Genomic DNA, 15,423 nt, shown 5'->3' with positions numbered 1-15,423 from the left:
ACAACTTAGTTTTATTTTATTTTTCAAACTTTTTATTTTAGACAATATTGATTTTTATACATGATAAAAATTTATATTTTAAATAAAATTAGATTGATTAAACATTAGACATCAAATGACAGATGTGGAAGATAAAACAATTCGTATAATTTCTGTGGACGGAGCTGAAAGTATATTGTAACATAGCTTATCATACGCACAACAGGATAATCAAGACTTTATATTTTCATAGAATTAATTTTCAAATTTATACCGGTAATACAACGCTACAGATAATTATGTAACATACACATATATTTGGCAACCTTTTCGTATTAAAAGTACGTGCATACTGACAAAAAAAAACATTTGTCTACTAGCACTTATGAAAGTTACCTCATTTTAATGGACTGTATGTTAATAAAAACGATTGCAATCTTAATCAACATTCATTTAAATTGATATTACGCCTCCCTTTAAACACAGGAAATTCTTTAAATTGCGTCGTTCAATATTGTGCAAAAATTGGGTACACTTTTTTTTATAATACTTTTAAGGTTTGATTATAATACTCATCAACAAGTTTTATACAAACATATCATACATATCAAATCATAATATTTGTTATATCAGCAGTGAATTTTCCATCTAGGAATGTTAATTTTTTAATTATTAACGTTTGTGCGTGCTTACGCTCGCATAAAACAATGTGCTCTTCGTCCATTTTTTTTGTTTTTTACTTCTGATATTTTAGAAAAAAACTCATTTTTATTCATGAACTTTGATTATTTATGAAAATTATTATTTAATTATCAATAATGAAATAATGGAGAATGTATAGTTTACATTAGTAACATGACAGTAGTCGTGTTGTTCCAAAATATGGTACTCTTCAGTTTTAATTCTTACATTTTTCTCGATATAAAACATAATGAAACCTTTAATAGGAACTTCGTAATTTATTCATTTTTATTATCACTCTAATAGTAGCGAGAAAGTTTTTATGCTAAAATGTTATAGTTATTTTAAACATTGCACTTTAAATTTTCAAAACCAGTAGAGAGTATAGAAAAATTTAAGAAACGTTACATAAAAGTACCTAAGTCTTACGATGGACAGTAGTTATATCGAAAATTGTTCGTGATTTTCAGTCAAACAACTGTCTCATTAGTTTTGAATGAATTAATTGAAATGGTATTTGATATATATCATGCTTCGGTTTAAAACTGAAAGTCATCTATGTATCGAAAAAAATCCATGCAATTAATATAAAAATATTTACATAAAATTCGGGTTAAACCTAAACGAAATTGAATAAAATTTAATTTAAAATATATTTGATATGTACTACTTATTTAAAAGAACCTTAATGCACAACACTTGAAGTGAATCAATTTTAAAAAAAACATATTTTGAAACCAGTGGCATTCTATGCGAATTTTGACCTTATTTTTCAAAAAGAATTTAACTCTTGGGAACGAACCATGCTAGTTAGCCAAGTCCATGATCTTCAAAGAAGCCCTGAGGAGTTTCTTCCTGTAACATTGAATGATACAATAATTAATATATTTTGTTTTTTTGAATGTTTAGTGCATTTAAATGTTTTTAATTAATGTGTTGCGGTGATTAAAAAATGAATTACTTTTTAGATGAAAGAATCGTTTTATTAGTGTTCATTAAAATTCTTTTGTCCAAAAAAGTACGTTTTTTTTGTCAAGTGCAAAAGGTATGGTGTTACATGAATAATAGGGATCAATTAAACTTTGATGCTGCACTTACATTTTTCTGCAATGAGTTTTTTTGTTCATTAGTTTTAAGCACACCATGATAAAACTATATAAAAACTAACATACCTATGCATTTCAGTTCAATTGGAAAAACTTCAGACTAATGTAGTCTTCTCGTTGCAGCTTCAAATGATGAACTGAACCCCATTTTCATTTAAGGTCACACGCACACATTCACACATGAAACCTTTTTGCTCGCATCATTAAGTTAAGCTTTTTATAAATAAATAATTATTATTTTAAATATCAATCACAATATCAAAGAAATGATTTCTAAATCAAAACTATAGAGTTTTAAGTAAACTACATTTTGTGTAATTTGTATCTTAAAAATTCTCATACAGTACAGTATAAATTTAAAAGGTGTGTTAAAAAAAAATTCATTATGACAAGTAACAAAAAATATTATTGTAGTTTTCAGTATTGCTTTATTAAAATCGTAGAATTGTGTTTCTGTGATATGTATTTGAAAAAATTTTTTCATGTAAAAGTTACATTGATTGCCTAGACAATTTTATATTAGATTACTATCAATATCCTTGATTGCCTTTTATAAAACATTACAATAATTATTTTCTTTTTCAAAATTTAATGTACATGATTCACGAAAAGGCTTTTGCTAGAATTGTATTTGACGAAGAACTATATTACAGTAAAGTTTTGTTCATTGCAATAAATTAATATAAAATTTTTATTATTAAAATTACGAGCTAAATTTCATGTTGTTGATATGAAATGGTAAATACATTTTTTGACTTTTTTTATAAAATATATTTTATTAAAGTATCGGAATTAAGTTTTTTCACAGCATAAGACAAGTTATAATTTAGTCAAGGAATTTTTTATTGGTATTTTTCTTATCAACAAAGTTGATGCCACCCAGAATTTGTTGAAGTCTTCAACGGATTTTATGTGAATTGTAGCTAAAATGTACCTACTTTGTAATTAATTTTTTCTTTTCGATTAATTAATTTTTTTACTTAGACCAAAAACAGTCGAAAGTAAAAGAAGTCTAGAAAATCTCACGTTTGATGGCACTTCAGGAAGATTCTGGCAGGAAAGACTACTTTCGACAAAGAAAAAGTTAATTGGAGTATAGCAAATGGCTAGTTTTTAAACGGATTCTTACACAATTTAAAATTATTAAAATTACCTTCGACAACTTTGTAAGTTTGGTCCAGAATTAAAATAATGTATATAAGACATATAAAAGCAATCGCAGGGAACTAAGTTATAAATTGTATAAAAATCTGCATAAAAAATGTTATAAATTAATATTGAATAGTAAAACTGAATAAGGAATTTGACATGAAATTAATAACTTTCATGAACAATCGTCATATGCTACTCTTATCACTAAATTAATTATCGCCTTTGAATAATTACACAAATTGTTAAATATATTTATATATGTGCTATAAATGTACGTTAAAATGTAAACATTTGGACGCATATAAAGTTATATGTACAAACTAAGTGCACAATTCCTGAGTTGTTACGACGACAGTTGATTGGTGTTGACGAATTACAAGTTGATGATTTCTTTGGCTGGTAATATATTGTAAAATCTTGTAGTTTCAAACTCATTCAACATTTTACAACAGACCTATTTCTCGCAGAGCACCTTCAACAGCTTCATCCTTTACCAGAAATATAAATACAACTTGGATTTTAGATGGGATGTGGATTTGTCATATAATTGGTTGAGTAATTGAGTCCGCAGGACTGAGAAATTTAACAAGCAACAGTTTCAAATATTATTGAAGCGTTTTTAAATATATAATTGAAACTTGAGTTAAATCACAGCAGTCCTGGTTCGTGAAACCATTATTCATCTCAAATTGAATAAATGTTATGCTCTATGATTACAATTTCGAAACTTGACCTTCTGATTTGTTCATTACTTGGAACATTAATTTATTCAACTTGGTATGGACTATCAATTCATTCTTGATTCACAACACTGAGAGTTTGAATTATTCAATACCACTTTTCTGGCTCGGGATCCTCAACATGAGCACATTTATTCTATTTAAGATTGATCAGAAAGAAATATTAGGAAAAAATTTACGAGAAAAAAAAACGTGTGAATGAAACAGATAATGACAAATAAAACTGTACACGAGAAATTAATGAAGCTCCATTATAGCACATAAATCTTGAATTACTAAGTACATAATACACAAATTTTCAATTTCAATTTCAACTGTAACTAAGAGTGTGATTTATTTATGAAAAATAACAAAGTTTACATACAAATTTAATTTCTTAGCAGTCGTTCTAGACAAACTCGTCAAAATACAAATATAATTTTAGATTGCTAAGAATTTTTCGACTTCACCCATCTACAATTTCAAGTTACGAAAAACACATTTAAATGATTACAAATTAGACTAGAAATAACTAATTTATCTAGGTACAGGACACTTTGGGGGATAGTACAGGATCTCTTTAAACTAAACAATATACATTACTAAATTATTTTGATTTCTTTGCTTAAAAATTGACCTCCATGGCAAGATCTAGCAAGCCCTGTCATAATATCATTAGATCGATATTTCTAATATAAAAGTTATGTGCGTATCCATAAGAGATCAAGCAAATTGTTACATTTTCATTTGCAATCAATTTATTTTTAATCGCGTTTGTTATTGGGTTTACCAGATCATATATTCGTCCCCGTGTTATGGTAAGTTTTATTGTTTCCAACTATTATTGATTTTTATTTTTGAAACGATGATTCATTTGAAGTGGTTTATTGAAATTATTTGACCATAAATTATTATTATGACCATAAATCATTATTAGTATGAACGAGATAGAAAATTCAATTTAAAAGAAATAGAAACGATTGCTGGTCAATATAATGCGCAATAAATTCCTTCAAAATTTTTGTTTCAGAAATGTAAATTATATTAACTGTAATTGTAGAAAAGTATGAAGACATGCAAAATTCAAGATAAAATTCAAATTTGGATTTGTTTTAAATTTCATTCACATAAAGTCTCCGAACACATAGTTCCATGCTTTTATTGCAACTATTGTGTCTGTATACAGCGTTTCAAATTTTTGAATTGAAAATATCTATCCCATTGTTAAAATATGAAGAATTTATGCCAAAGAGTTGAAAATAATCATAACTATATACTGACACGTGAATTATTGTTTGTAATAGTCAAAAAGCCCCCAAATAACTATTACATTCATTATAGTTAGTTTTTCATAACGCTAAAAAATCGTTTAAAGTTGGTAATTCACTACTTTTTAAGTAGATCGCAATATGATTTGATTTTTTTTTAAATCGCAACATTTCAATGAGCAAAAATATTATTACTTGGTAAGTATGTAATAAATGTTTATATAAATCTTAATTCGATTTGCATAAATATTTTTAAACAATGATATCTACTGCTACAATTACAAGGTACGAATCAATACATTGGCTAACATTGGCATTCATTAAAATCCTTGTAGCTAACTATGAAAATTTCGACGGTATTTAAAATATGAATTGTCAGTTATGGTGGAATCTATAAAAATTAGCTCTATGATATTGTAAAATCTCAATAAAATGGCAAATTTTCAACAACAGCAGCTTGCTCTCTTTGGATAAATTTGAGTAGTTTCAAACATGCAAATACTCTAACAAGAAGTAAAACTATCAAACTTTCTCAAAAGAATTTCAATAAATAAATTTCTGTGTTTTTCTGTTCGAATTAGAAATAATTGTAGCTAAGTTCTTGTATCACAGTAAACTATAATTCCATATACATTATGATTTTTTTTTTCTGCATATTATTATTACTCTAATAATAGATTAAAAAACAGCAATTACTTTTACAATAAAAAATATCATTTGCAGTTAATAGTATTCAACAATAAGAAGAATGTTAATTCATTTAAAGTAGCAAATAAATTTGTAAGATTTTAACTAATACCGGTTCAACAAGACAAATGTCATTCAAAAGTCACTGAATGAACTTAATAAATATATATATTTAAAAATATTTAACATTGTCTTAGGTGCACTAACTGACTTATATTTGGGTGGAAATGGTTAATTGTACTTTAAGGTGTTAACCTTATTATTATAGCTGAACATTATTTTATCATCATATGCTTATATTGAACTGAACTATTATGCACAACATAACAATGAATTATACTTAAAAACACAATAAACATTTTTTGCAATTATTCAAAGTATACATTATTGACATAAATAAAGGGTCACAAAAAATTTTAAATATTGGGCAATACTTTCTGTTTCATTTAATTGAATTGAAAGTTGAATGATGTCTAGCAATTTTCAAAAAACTGAATATTTCACCAAATACTATCAGTTATTGATAACTTGTGCCAATCATAGAATGAATTATTAAAACATAAAGAACACTGTTAAAAACAAAGTGTAATAAAAAGATACCAATTCAACTTATCAACATATACTCTGGTTACAGTAGTTTGTTATGGAAAAGAGTTTGTCATGCATAATATTCTTTGTAAATTTAAATAAAAGTATGCCTAGCGAGTGTTGTGATGTTTTGTTTGTGTTGAGTTTATGAGATAAACATAAAGGTTTACAAATCTAACTTGAATTTGGATCACTTTGGCTTGCTCACACAAATTATTTAAGATTTTTATTATTCTAAGTTTCTAATTAATTACTTGTTTTAAGTACAAACACTGTTAGAGATTAGTATATTTTGTACTAAAGCATATTTTAATTGTACGTAAAATCTTTTCTTAAGTTATTAATTAAATATTAAATATTTCTGAAAAAAGCTCTTAATTTTTCAGTTCATATATACAATATAAGTATATAAAAAAGCAATCTTTTTTCCAAGGCAAGATACGTTCTATACTTGAATCTAACAATTTTATCACATTATATTTTCAAACACGCAAACGTACATTAAAATTTAGTACTAATTAATTAAACTAATGTCAAGTCAGAATGATCCGATTATGTACAGGGGATGATACAAAGACATATAAGACAAACACAGTGACATTTATCTAAGAACAGATTACAGTTCAATTGGAGTGTTTCCATTACATACCTCTTGTAGAAGATCTTGAGCTGCAATGGCTTTGAGGACATTTTTCTTGCTAGTTTCTTGGATTTCACCACCGACTAACAGCTCATCAAGAATAAAGTATGCTTTTTCAAAATTGAATATAATATCTAATTCACAAACCTGTTTGAAAAAATAACACAAAATATAAAAAATATACAAAGTATACATAAAATTGTTTAAAATAGTTTAAATTATTGGTACTTACACTTCCAAAGTATTTATCCAAAAGTTCTACATAACGATGAATAATTTCTAAAGTTAATAGCTCATTGTCATTTTGCTCTATCGCACAGCAAAAGTATAAGCTTGCATATCTATAAAAGAAAAAATTAACAGTTAACTGTAAAACAATAACGAATAAACTTACCTACTAAAAGAAACAACAATGAATACACTTACCTTTTGTAAACAACCTTGACATCCTTCCATTCAAGAAAGCTGGACATTTTTGGCTTTCTAGCAAGTATTGTCGTGATCAGTTCACGAGTAATCTTTTTTTTCAGTTTATCTGGATGTGCAACATACCATTTTTGTAAACGCAATTTGCCTTGACGACTGAAAAGCAGCATAAATTGCATCTAAAAATCAAGGAACATGTATAACATGAGTGATTATGGAAATCTTTAAGATGGAAAGTAGCATGTTTTTTAATATAAAAACTTTACCATTTTTTCGGGATTTTATACTTTGTCTACGGATGTTGGTACAAATATTTTGCGTATCTAGCCACCTGCTAGATAGAAATGTCAATAAGCTCTGGCTACACTGCCACGAAAGCAATTTTTTTTACGACCACAAGTCACAACAGACAACTGGCTTTAGCACTTGGTATATGTAGTAGTACACTTATGAAGGCAGCATCGTCGCTAATATAAACCGCGAGTGACGAGTCGCGACTATTTATCAGCACAGCAGCGCTTTCGTTACGGGCTTTGCTTTGGCTTTTATGAACTAGGCACGGAAATGTCGTCAACCAAGCGATGTTATGGCGAGCAACAGCACGTCACGATATTCTGTGTCAAACGATGAAGTAGGGCGCGAAGTACAAAAACACACTTGCGAGAGTGTGGCGGCAAATAGCCGCGAATTTCTGAATTAACCGGCTTCAACAGGCTCCTATCATCACACCGCAATGAATGAATATTCAACCCAAATCCTTGTTGTCAATCTTCCACCTCTTCCTTAGCGCGACTTGTCTCCTTTCTCGTATCAGGACGATGAGAATTGAAATCTTATTTTCAAATCACTTTCAATTTAATCATCTTCTTTCTATTCGAAGCATTAGTTGAGAAAACATTTTAATTTTTACAATGTTCCCAAAATATACAAGTTCTCAAAGGTTGAAATAGTGTAATAGAATAAAATCCTTAAAATTTGTATTTTGGTTTTTTATTTGTTCTGACAATTTCACACTTTCTTCATTATTACAACCACATATTATATAAGAATTGGAATAAACGATAATGAGGTTTAAGCATGATATTACATTATTATTGATATTCATACGCTTTGGTGTGTACATAAATATCTTTTGAAAACAAAACGTTATTTTTGTCATCATACATAAAACTTATAAGATTCATGCACAATAATAATAAAATATAAATACGTCGACGTATACTAACAGTAATCATAGGAATCACCACTTAACAATTCAAGCCTAAAAACGAATAAAACGAAATTTCTTCCATATTTACATATAAACGTAATTAATATACATTAACAGATTAACCCGTAAAATCAATCTAGTTTTACGTTGCCTTACATACGTACATACATTGACGTAAGTGTAGCATTTGAAAAAAGTTATTAAACTCAACTTTGAGTTCAAATATTAATATTTAGAGTATACATATAATTCTGTAAAGGGAATCCATGAAATCGCTGAAATAGTTCAATATATATTAACGTCATTTTTGAATAACAGTTAATTTTTCATACATAATCATGAAACAACATCTATATTCTCACAGTTGTGCAGGTGAATATTAATAATTTTCCTATTTAGCCAATACTATAAGACGATTATTTACGATTTTTATAGAGATATGTTAATCAAATCATCTTGCATTCCACAAAAAATCCTGTCACAATTTGTTTCAAAATACGCTCCACGAAACAAATAGTAATCAATGGCACATGCAATGATGAGTTTAATCAAAGCTCTGCAACAACGGTCTACTATGTGTGTATAATAATCTCAATTTTATAATGATATTTGATAATGATGATTATATTATCTGAAATTCCTTAATTTCCATCAAAATTTGCAAAATCAGCAAAACCATCCATAGCGGCACTACTACTAATACCAAAAGCTTTGTCGCCAAATGGATCTGGACTACTAGATGGTGGAACAGGTGAAGATTGAGCTTGTAATGTAGGTCCATGAGTTGGTCTTGGAGGTGCAGGACGTGGGGGTGGTTGTTTACTTTTCTTGGGTGGCAAAGCTGGACTAGGACTTTGGCCTCGAACTGGTGCATGAAGAGCTGCAAATGGATCGTCTCCAAAGGGATCTTTAACACTTTCCTGGAGTTCTTGAAATTTCTCAGCAAAAGGATCTTGGGTATCTGATGGAAAGGATGGTGTGCCCCATGCATCAGTGGCTTGTTGGTTATTATTGTAAGCGTCTCTTTTTATCTCTTCTGTTGGAGCAGTTGTTTCTGGTGGTGCATTACCATTTAGATTATACATAGATGGATCCAGAAGTGCTTTAAATAAAAGTGCTGAATCTGGAACCATTGTCGCATCTTGCATTGCAAGTGCGGAATCAAATTGAGCTATAGCATCAGTAATTTGGCGCTTCTGTTCATTTAACTGCGTCATTCCAGCTTTAGTTTGACTTATTTGAAGTTGTATAGATGCAAGTTGTTTTGTCAAATCATTGAGTTTGTTTTTAAATTCTGTTTGTTGAGTTTCTAATTTTTGTTCAGTTTGTCGGAAAGCTTCAATTTCTTGCCTTTTACTGTTTAATTCATCTTCTTGTGCTTTGAGAGTTGCTTCTTGGTCAGTTGCTTGTTGTTGAAGTTTGTCAACTTGTAATCTAAGATCATTTAATCGTTTTTGGGCTTCACCTTTCTGATTATCCAATTGTCTGAGAGTTGCTGCAAGAGTATCAAGTTCGCTTTGAAGGCTCTTCATCTCACCATTTTTAATTTTTATATCTGCTTCTTTTTGAGATATATCTTGTTCAATGGTCAATTTTTCTCTAATGATTTCATTGATCTCTTGGGCTATCATATTTAGTTCTGGGTTTGAGTAAGTGCAAACATTATTATTTTCTATAGGTGCTTCTTGAGATTTTCTTCTTTGAGATGGTGGAATCATGTTGGGTAGCAATTGATTAGGTAAATCTTTACCACTGAGTTTTTGCTTAATTAAATATATCGATAAAGCAAATTGTTCTTTGTTCAATTTTCCACTTTGAGACATGTCACAAAGACCCCAAATATGAGCAAGCACTGTTTGAGGAAGTCCACTCTGCAAAAAAACATCTTTAATTTCTGCTCCAGAAACGAATCCATCCATATCTCTATCAGCTTTAGAAAATAACTCATTGGCTGCTCTTTGTTCTTCTGCTGATATAATCCAATCACTTTTGGTAGGTACAGGAGGAATTATAGGTATGGCAGGTATTGAGGCTATCGGAGGAATAGCAGGAGCAGCAGGCATAGGAGGCTTGATTGGTTTTGGTTCAAAAGTTATTGGGTCCTGTACTGGTACAATAGGAGGAGCAGCTCTATTTTCTAATAATTCAGAAGGTAAAACATTAGGTACAGCATTTTTTTCCAATGCCTTATATACTAAATGCATTGCAATTGTAAATTCGTGTAAATTTAATTTGCCATCTTTATCCATATCTGCTAAGTCCCATATCTTGCCCAAAGTTTCTAACGGTAGTTTACTATCCATTAGAACACTTTTGACCTTGTTACCTGGTATATATCCAGACGTTGGTTCTAAACTATGAAAGAGTTTTTCATATTTAGCTCTCTCTTGAGGATTAATCGACCAATTAGTAGCACCAGGAACTGGTGATATAGACTGAGGACACTTAGGTGGTTGGATTTTAATGTCCCCCATTTTAGGTGGAGGTACATCCATGAAAATGTTAGCCATATTCAGGCTGTGTCCATTTTGAGACAAAGCACATAGTTTTAATGCGACAAACATTCCTGGCTTATCTAAATATCCTCGGGAGTTTGGATCTGCCATATCCCAAATTTTTCCAAGTATAATGTCACTTAAATTGGACTTTTTAAGGAATTTAGCAGCATCCAAAGCTCCAATTTGTCCAGTCTTTTTAGCATCGACATAATTAAAATATGCATCGAAAATTGCATAGTGAGGTCCGGAAACCTTTTCGGGCGGTGGTAAGGCTGCCATATTAAACTTGTAAACAAACACTCAGTGGTTGGACGTTACAAAGTTTTGGATGTGTTTTGATTTAACGTTGGACTGTTTTTTATCTTAATGAGCGAATTTAATCACTGAAACCCGCATTCACGATACTCGAAATACTTTCATTCTTCTCGAGGCTTTTATTTAATTAATAAAAAAGACAACTTATCGTGGCGTGTACTAGAGAATCGATCACAAGTGTGTGACTTGTCTTTTTATTGATCTGTAGCGAAATGAGTGGAGACCTCATTTCGACCGCTGCACAGGTAAACTAACCTATATGGGAGGCGGCGCTGCATCAGCATTCGCTATTCAGTGGTCATCGATCCCACTTATTATTACCATCTGTCAAAGTTTAAAAATCACTGTCAATACATTAATAACAATCATCTTCCTCTAACGAATAATGATTGCTTATTAGTATATTTTGATACAGTAAATTATTTTTTAGTCACATTTATATAGAAATTACGGTACTTTACATTTTAAAAAGAAATTTCCAAAGTTTTTAAAATTGAAAAAAAGCATAACTTTGGAAATAAGTGATGCAGCAATAATAATTCGTGACCTAATAACTAGCCCAGTTCAAATCAAAGTAGTTTCAAATGATCTTCATACTGCAACACATTTTTCAGAAATTTTATATTATTTCTAAATAAATCGTTGAAAGTTGACTCAAGCCTCTTTTTACTTAATTCATTGCAGAAATTCTCTTTCTAGAAGAAATCAAAAGAAAGGTTTTGAATTTCATCCAATATTTATTTTTTTTCTAACAATGATTTTTACAAAATTTCAAGTAGGTTTTCTCAATGCTTTTTGGTTTTATACTACAAAAAATCACTGCTGTTAATAACAACAATTATTTCAATTTACATGTGTATAAATGTGTTGATTAAAAGACAACTAGAGAGAGTTATGACTTTAAAAATATCGAAAATATTTTTCAAGGAAGTGTGTCAAACTAATGAAAAACCAAAAATCAATGAAAACTTTCAGCTGTTAAAAAATTGTTTATCTTCCACAGTTGAAACGTGAATCGATCATTTTTTCAATGTTCACTATCTACAAATAAATGAATTTTACCAGCTACTAGTATACAAATTTTTATGCATAGAAGTAGGTTCTAACATATGAATTATTGTATACATGATAACATGTACAATTACCATCAGCATAGATGTCACAAATTCACTTTAAAAAATACCTTTTCATTTTGATATTATTCATTCCTTTGGAGTTTCATTTAACAAAGATTTAAGATTATCATTTATATATTTCACCCGCGTAACAAGTTTGTCTTTGAAATTAACTTCATTATATGGTATTAACATGACTGTGTAACCTTCTGCCTCCAATAATTTTTTGTACAGTTGCACAAGACCGACAATACTGTTTGTTCCTCTACAGAACTCTTGATAAGCACAAGTTAGTAATGCTATTCTATAAAAACTTTTGTTTTTTGCACTAGTAGTATTTAATGCGATAGGGGTGCATTTGCTATCCACACAAAAATCAGCATCTGAAAATAAATTTAATTTAAAAGCTTATTCAAATAAAAATAAATCAAATTTTTCACAAATTAGTTACCTAATAGAAATCCCATCTTTGTATTAATGTTGGTATTCAGATAAGCAGAATCTGAAGGTAATAATATTTTCAAAGCTGCTACAATTGCATTTGCAAGTTCAGTTTTTTCTTTTGTCCTGTTTACTTGTGTGGTTAATATGTCAGAATCAGTTGGAATAGTTGGTCCTGCAATTGTTTTAAGATCTTCTTGTAGAAAATTTATCTATATGTCAAATTAATAAAACAAAACAATGCTTACCTTTGTAACTGGATGTAATCAATCGTGCTGCAGCATTGATATTCAAAATTTTAAGGATTTTTGCTGATTTTAGTTCTGCTTCATCTAATGAGCATGTGTTAATATTAATTTACATGTAAAATTTATTGCTTTAATAACTTGTATAAGTACATACCACCAAATATCCTGTTTAAAAAGCCTTTATTCAACACTGATTCATAATGTTCTACTTTTGTAGCATCTAAAACAGTCAGAGCCCAAACAACATCTAACCATTCACTACTTTGACACATATCACTTTCAGTTAATGGTGCAACAACTTTCTGTTGTAAAATATATGTTAAATAAATTTATCAAGTTTTTGAAATTACAATGAAATTTAATTTTCTTTGAAAATTGTGCATTACCTGAACTAATTCATCAAATTCCTCTGGTTTGTATCCTACATGTGCTAATGTTAATAATAATCTGCACACATCTTGAGGTCTGACAGATTCAGAATTTTTTATAACCCATGATGTTAGTACACCAAGTAATTTCTCATCTCTGTACCTCAGCATTCCTAAAGATGTAAATATTGACCCTACAACTGCTGTATTTGTACTTGTAGGTACTTCTTGTAGCAAATTAATGCAAACTTTTTTGATTAACATCTGAAAAGAATTAAGCAAAGTTTAAATTTGCAGTTGAATTATTGATTTCAATTTTGAATCAATGAAAAATTTAAATAATATTTTACCTCATCATAAAAATTCAATACAGCCATACTATATAAAATATCTCCCAACTGTTTTATGTTCAGTGGCTCTTGTGATGTAGCAATACTGAATGCTAAAGTCTGTAGAACTGGAGTATTTCGCTTTCCTTTACTAGCCAATGTTGATAGAACCTTTCAATTAGACAGTTGAAAAAATAGGTTTATAAATATGAGGCTATACCAAAACTTTGTTTTTATAAAATATATATGTACATATTCTTTCTCATATTTTCACCAATATTGATTAGAAAGAAACATCAATTAGTTAAACAAAATTATACTTCTACACAATTTTGATAGAAAATAACTTACTTTAATCATTTCTACAATTTTCAAGTTCCTGATTTGTTGTTTAAACTTTTCAGTTTGCAGTAATCCATACAACGATGAGAAGTTGTTAGCAATATTTTCATCTTTCTTTGGTAGTGTTGGAAGAATTCTTTGATTGATTCCTACCATAGAGCACAACTTTTTATAACGAGAATCTTGATGCAACTGAGTCATACGAATTTTACCAGTTGACACCCACTCAGATAAAACCAAAACAGCAGTTGTTGCTGTCTTCTGATTGAATCCAGGATTCTCTGTAAGACTCAGTATGTCATCTATACTTTGAGCTTGATTTATTTGACCTATTATTTGCTCATTGGCAGGACGATTTTCCTCGACTGATGTATTTTTCATCATATTTCTTAGAGAATTAGTATCAAATAGTCGTTCTTCAATGCGTTTTCTTCGACCATCCCTCTGATTAAATGGAATTCTGGTAACTTTCTCAATCTGAAAGAGACGAATACATAAGTACTCAAATGTAAATGATGACCTAGTCAACTACCAATTTATTTCTTCAAAATCCACAAAATTGACTATACTTTCTGGCAACTGAATGTACTATCCATCATCAAACTGTAATGAGGAAACATACCTTTTCCACCAGATGATTGTCATCGGTGCGAACTTTGCTCGTAGCAGCGGCATCCAATTGCGGATTCGTGTCAGCAGCAACGGAGCTAGCAAAGCAGTATTGACTAGCAGCAACCCACCAGCTAGGCCGTGGCTGAACGATTTTTGCACTGAGCTTTAACATTGTCATGGACTTCAATGGTCCTTGGATCGAAGGCGAATTTTCGATTAACGACCCGATGCTACGTTAAATGAGAAGCGTCAACCACGTTATTTATATAATCGCCACCCGAGAATCGCAATTGCCGCTTGCAAGCAGCGGCAGAGTGAACGAGTGATACACGCGATTCTCGTTTTTGAGGTTATGGATCGCGATAGAATCAGCAGCAGCAGAACAGAACAGCAGTAGCTAAAATCTACTAATATACTATCCTAAGGTAGTGGAGCGAATAGCGACGTAGATGTAGCAGTGCTAAAACCCACAACTTATTACAAACTATTTGATTATGATGAGTTGAAGCGTTGGAGGTATTGGCAAAACGCATGCAGTTATTTTACAGACAACCAAACTTTCCAAAAACTTCAAGCCCAGAAAATAGAAAATATAAGCATGTGCTTTTTATTTTATTATTTCAATTTCTGTTTGAGTTTTATTAAAGCTGTGCAGCTTTATTTTTAGCCCTATACAAGCTCATCTCAAAAATCCACTAA

At 30.0% G+C, this 15,423-nt stretch overlaps 3 protein-coding genes across 5 annotated transcripts; all 3 read right to left on the bottom strand.

Moving 5' to 3' along the window:
- Positions 1–27: 27 nt before the first annotated feature.
- LOC106648704 (AP-1 complex subunit sigma-2) lies at positions 28–8,143 on the bottom strand. 3 transcript variants are annotated; one of them, XM_014365792.2, is made up of 5 exons: positions 7,513–8,143; positions 7,247–7,425; positions 7,053–7,161; positions 6,830–6,967; positions 28–1,515 (listed from the first exon to the last, which is right to left on the bottom strand). In XM_014365792.2, exons 1-5 carry the CDS (start codon positions 7,513–7,515, stop codon positions 1,471–1,473), a joined length of 474 nt encoding a protein of 157 aa, XP_014221278.1. In that variant the 5' UTR covers positions 7,516–8,143; the 3' UTR covers positions 28–1,470. The 3 variants fall into 3 exon arrangements, with proteins under 3 accessions (XP_014221278.1, XP_014221285.1, XP_014221270.1); XM_014365799.2 differs by lacking the exon at positions 28–1,515 and adding an exon at positions 2,175–3,406 and having other exon boundaries at positions 7,513–8,140; XM_014365784.2 differs by lacking the exon at positions 28–1,515 and adding an exon at positions 2,175–3,794 and having other exon boundaries at positions 7,513–8,136.
- A 77-nt stretch (positions 8,144–8,220) lies between these two features.
- On the bottom strand, positions 8,221–11,906 carry LOC106649189 (epidermal growth factor receptor substrate 15-like 1). Its single transcript, XM_014366479.2, has one exon. The coding sequence runs from the start codon at positions 11,231–11,233 to the stop codon at positions 9,098–9,100; it is 2,136 nt and encodes a 711-aa protein (XP_014221965.1). The 5' UTR covers positions 11,234–11,906; the 3' UTR covers positions 8,221–9,097.
- A 79-nt stretch (positions 11,907–11,985) lies between these two features.
- On the bottom strand, positions 11,986–15,207 carry LOC106649199 (protein TBRG4). The gene is made up of 8 exons (XM_014366490.2): positions 14,735–15,207; positions 14,122–14,589; positions 13,792–13,941; positions 13,460–13,705; positions 13,228–13,375; positions 13,074–13,157; positions 12,836–13,000; positions 11,986–12,767 (listed from the first exon to the last, which is right to left on the bottom strand). Exons 1-8 carry the CDS (start codon positions 14,900–14,902, stop codon positions 12,472–12,474), a joined length of 1,725 nt encoding a protein of 574 aa, XP_014221976.1. The 5' UTR covers positions 14,903–15,207; the 3' UTR covers positions 11,986–12,471.
- Positions 15,208–15,423: the final 216 nt, after the last annotated feature.

This window comes from Trichogramma pretiosum, unplaced genomic scaffold (genome assembly GCF_000599845.2).
Source record: "Trichogramma pretiosum strain Unisexual culture from Peru unplaced genomic scaffold, Tpre_2.0 scaffold57, whole genome shotgun sequence".
NCBI lineage: Eukaryota > Metazoa > Arthropoda > Insecta > Hymenoptera > Trichogrammatidae > Trichogramma > Trichogramma pretiosum.
Note: the sequence above shows the minus strand (reverse complement) of the source record. Positions and strands in the feature narration are given on the sequence as shown.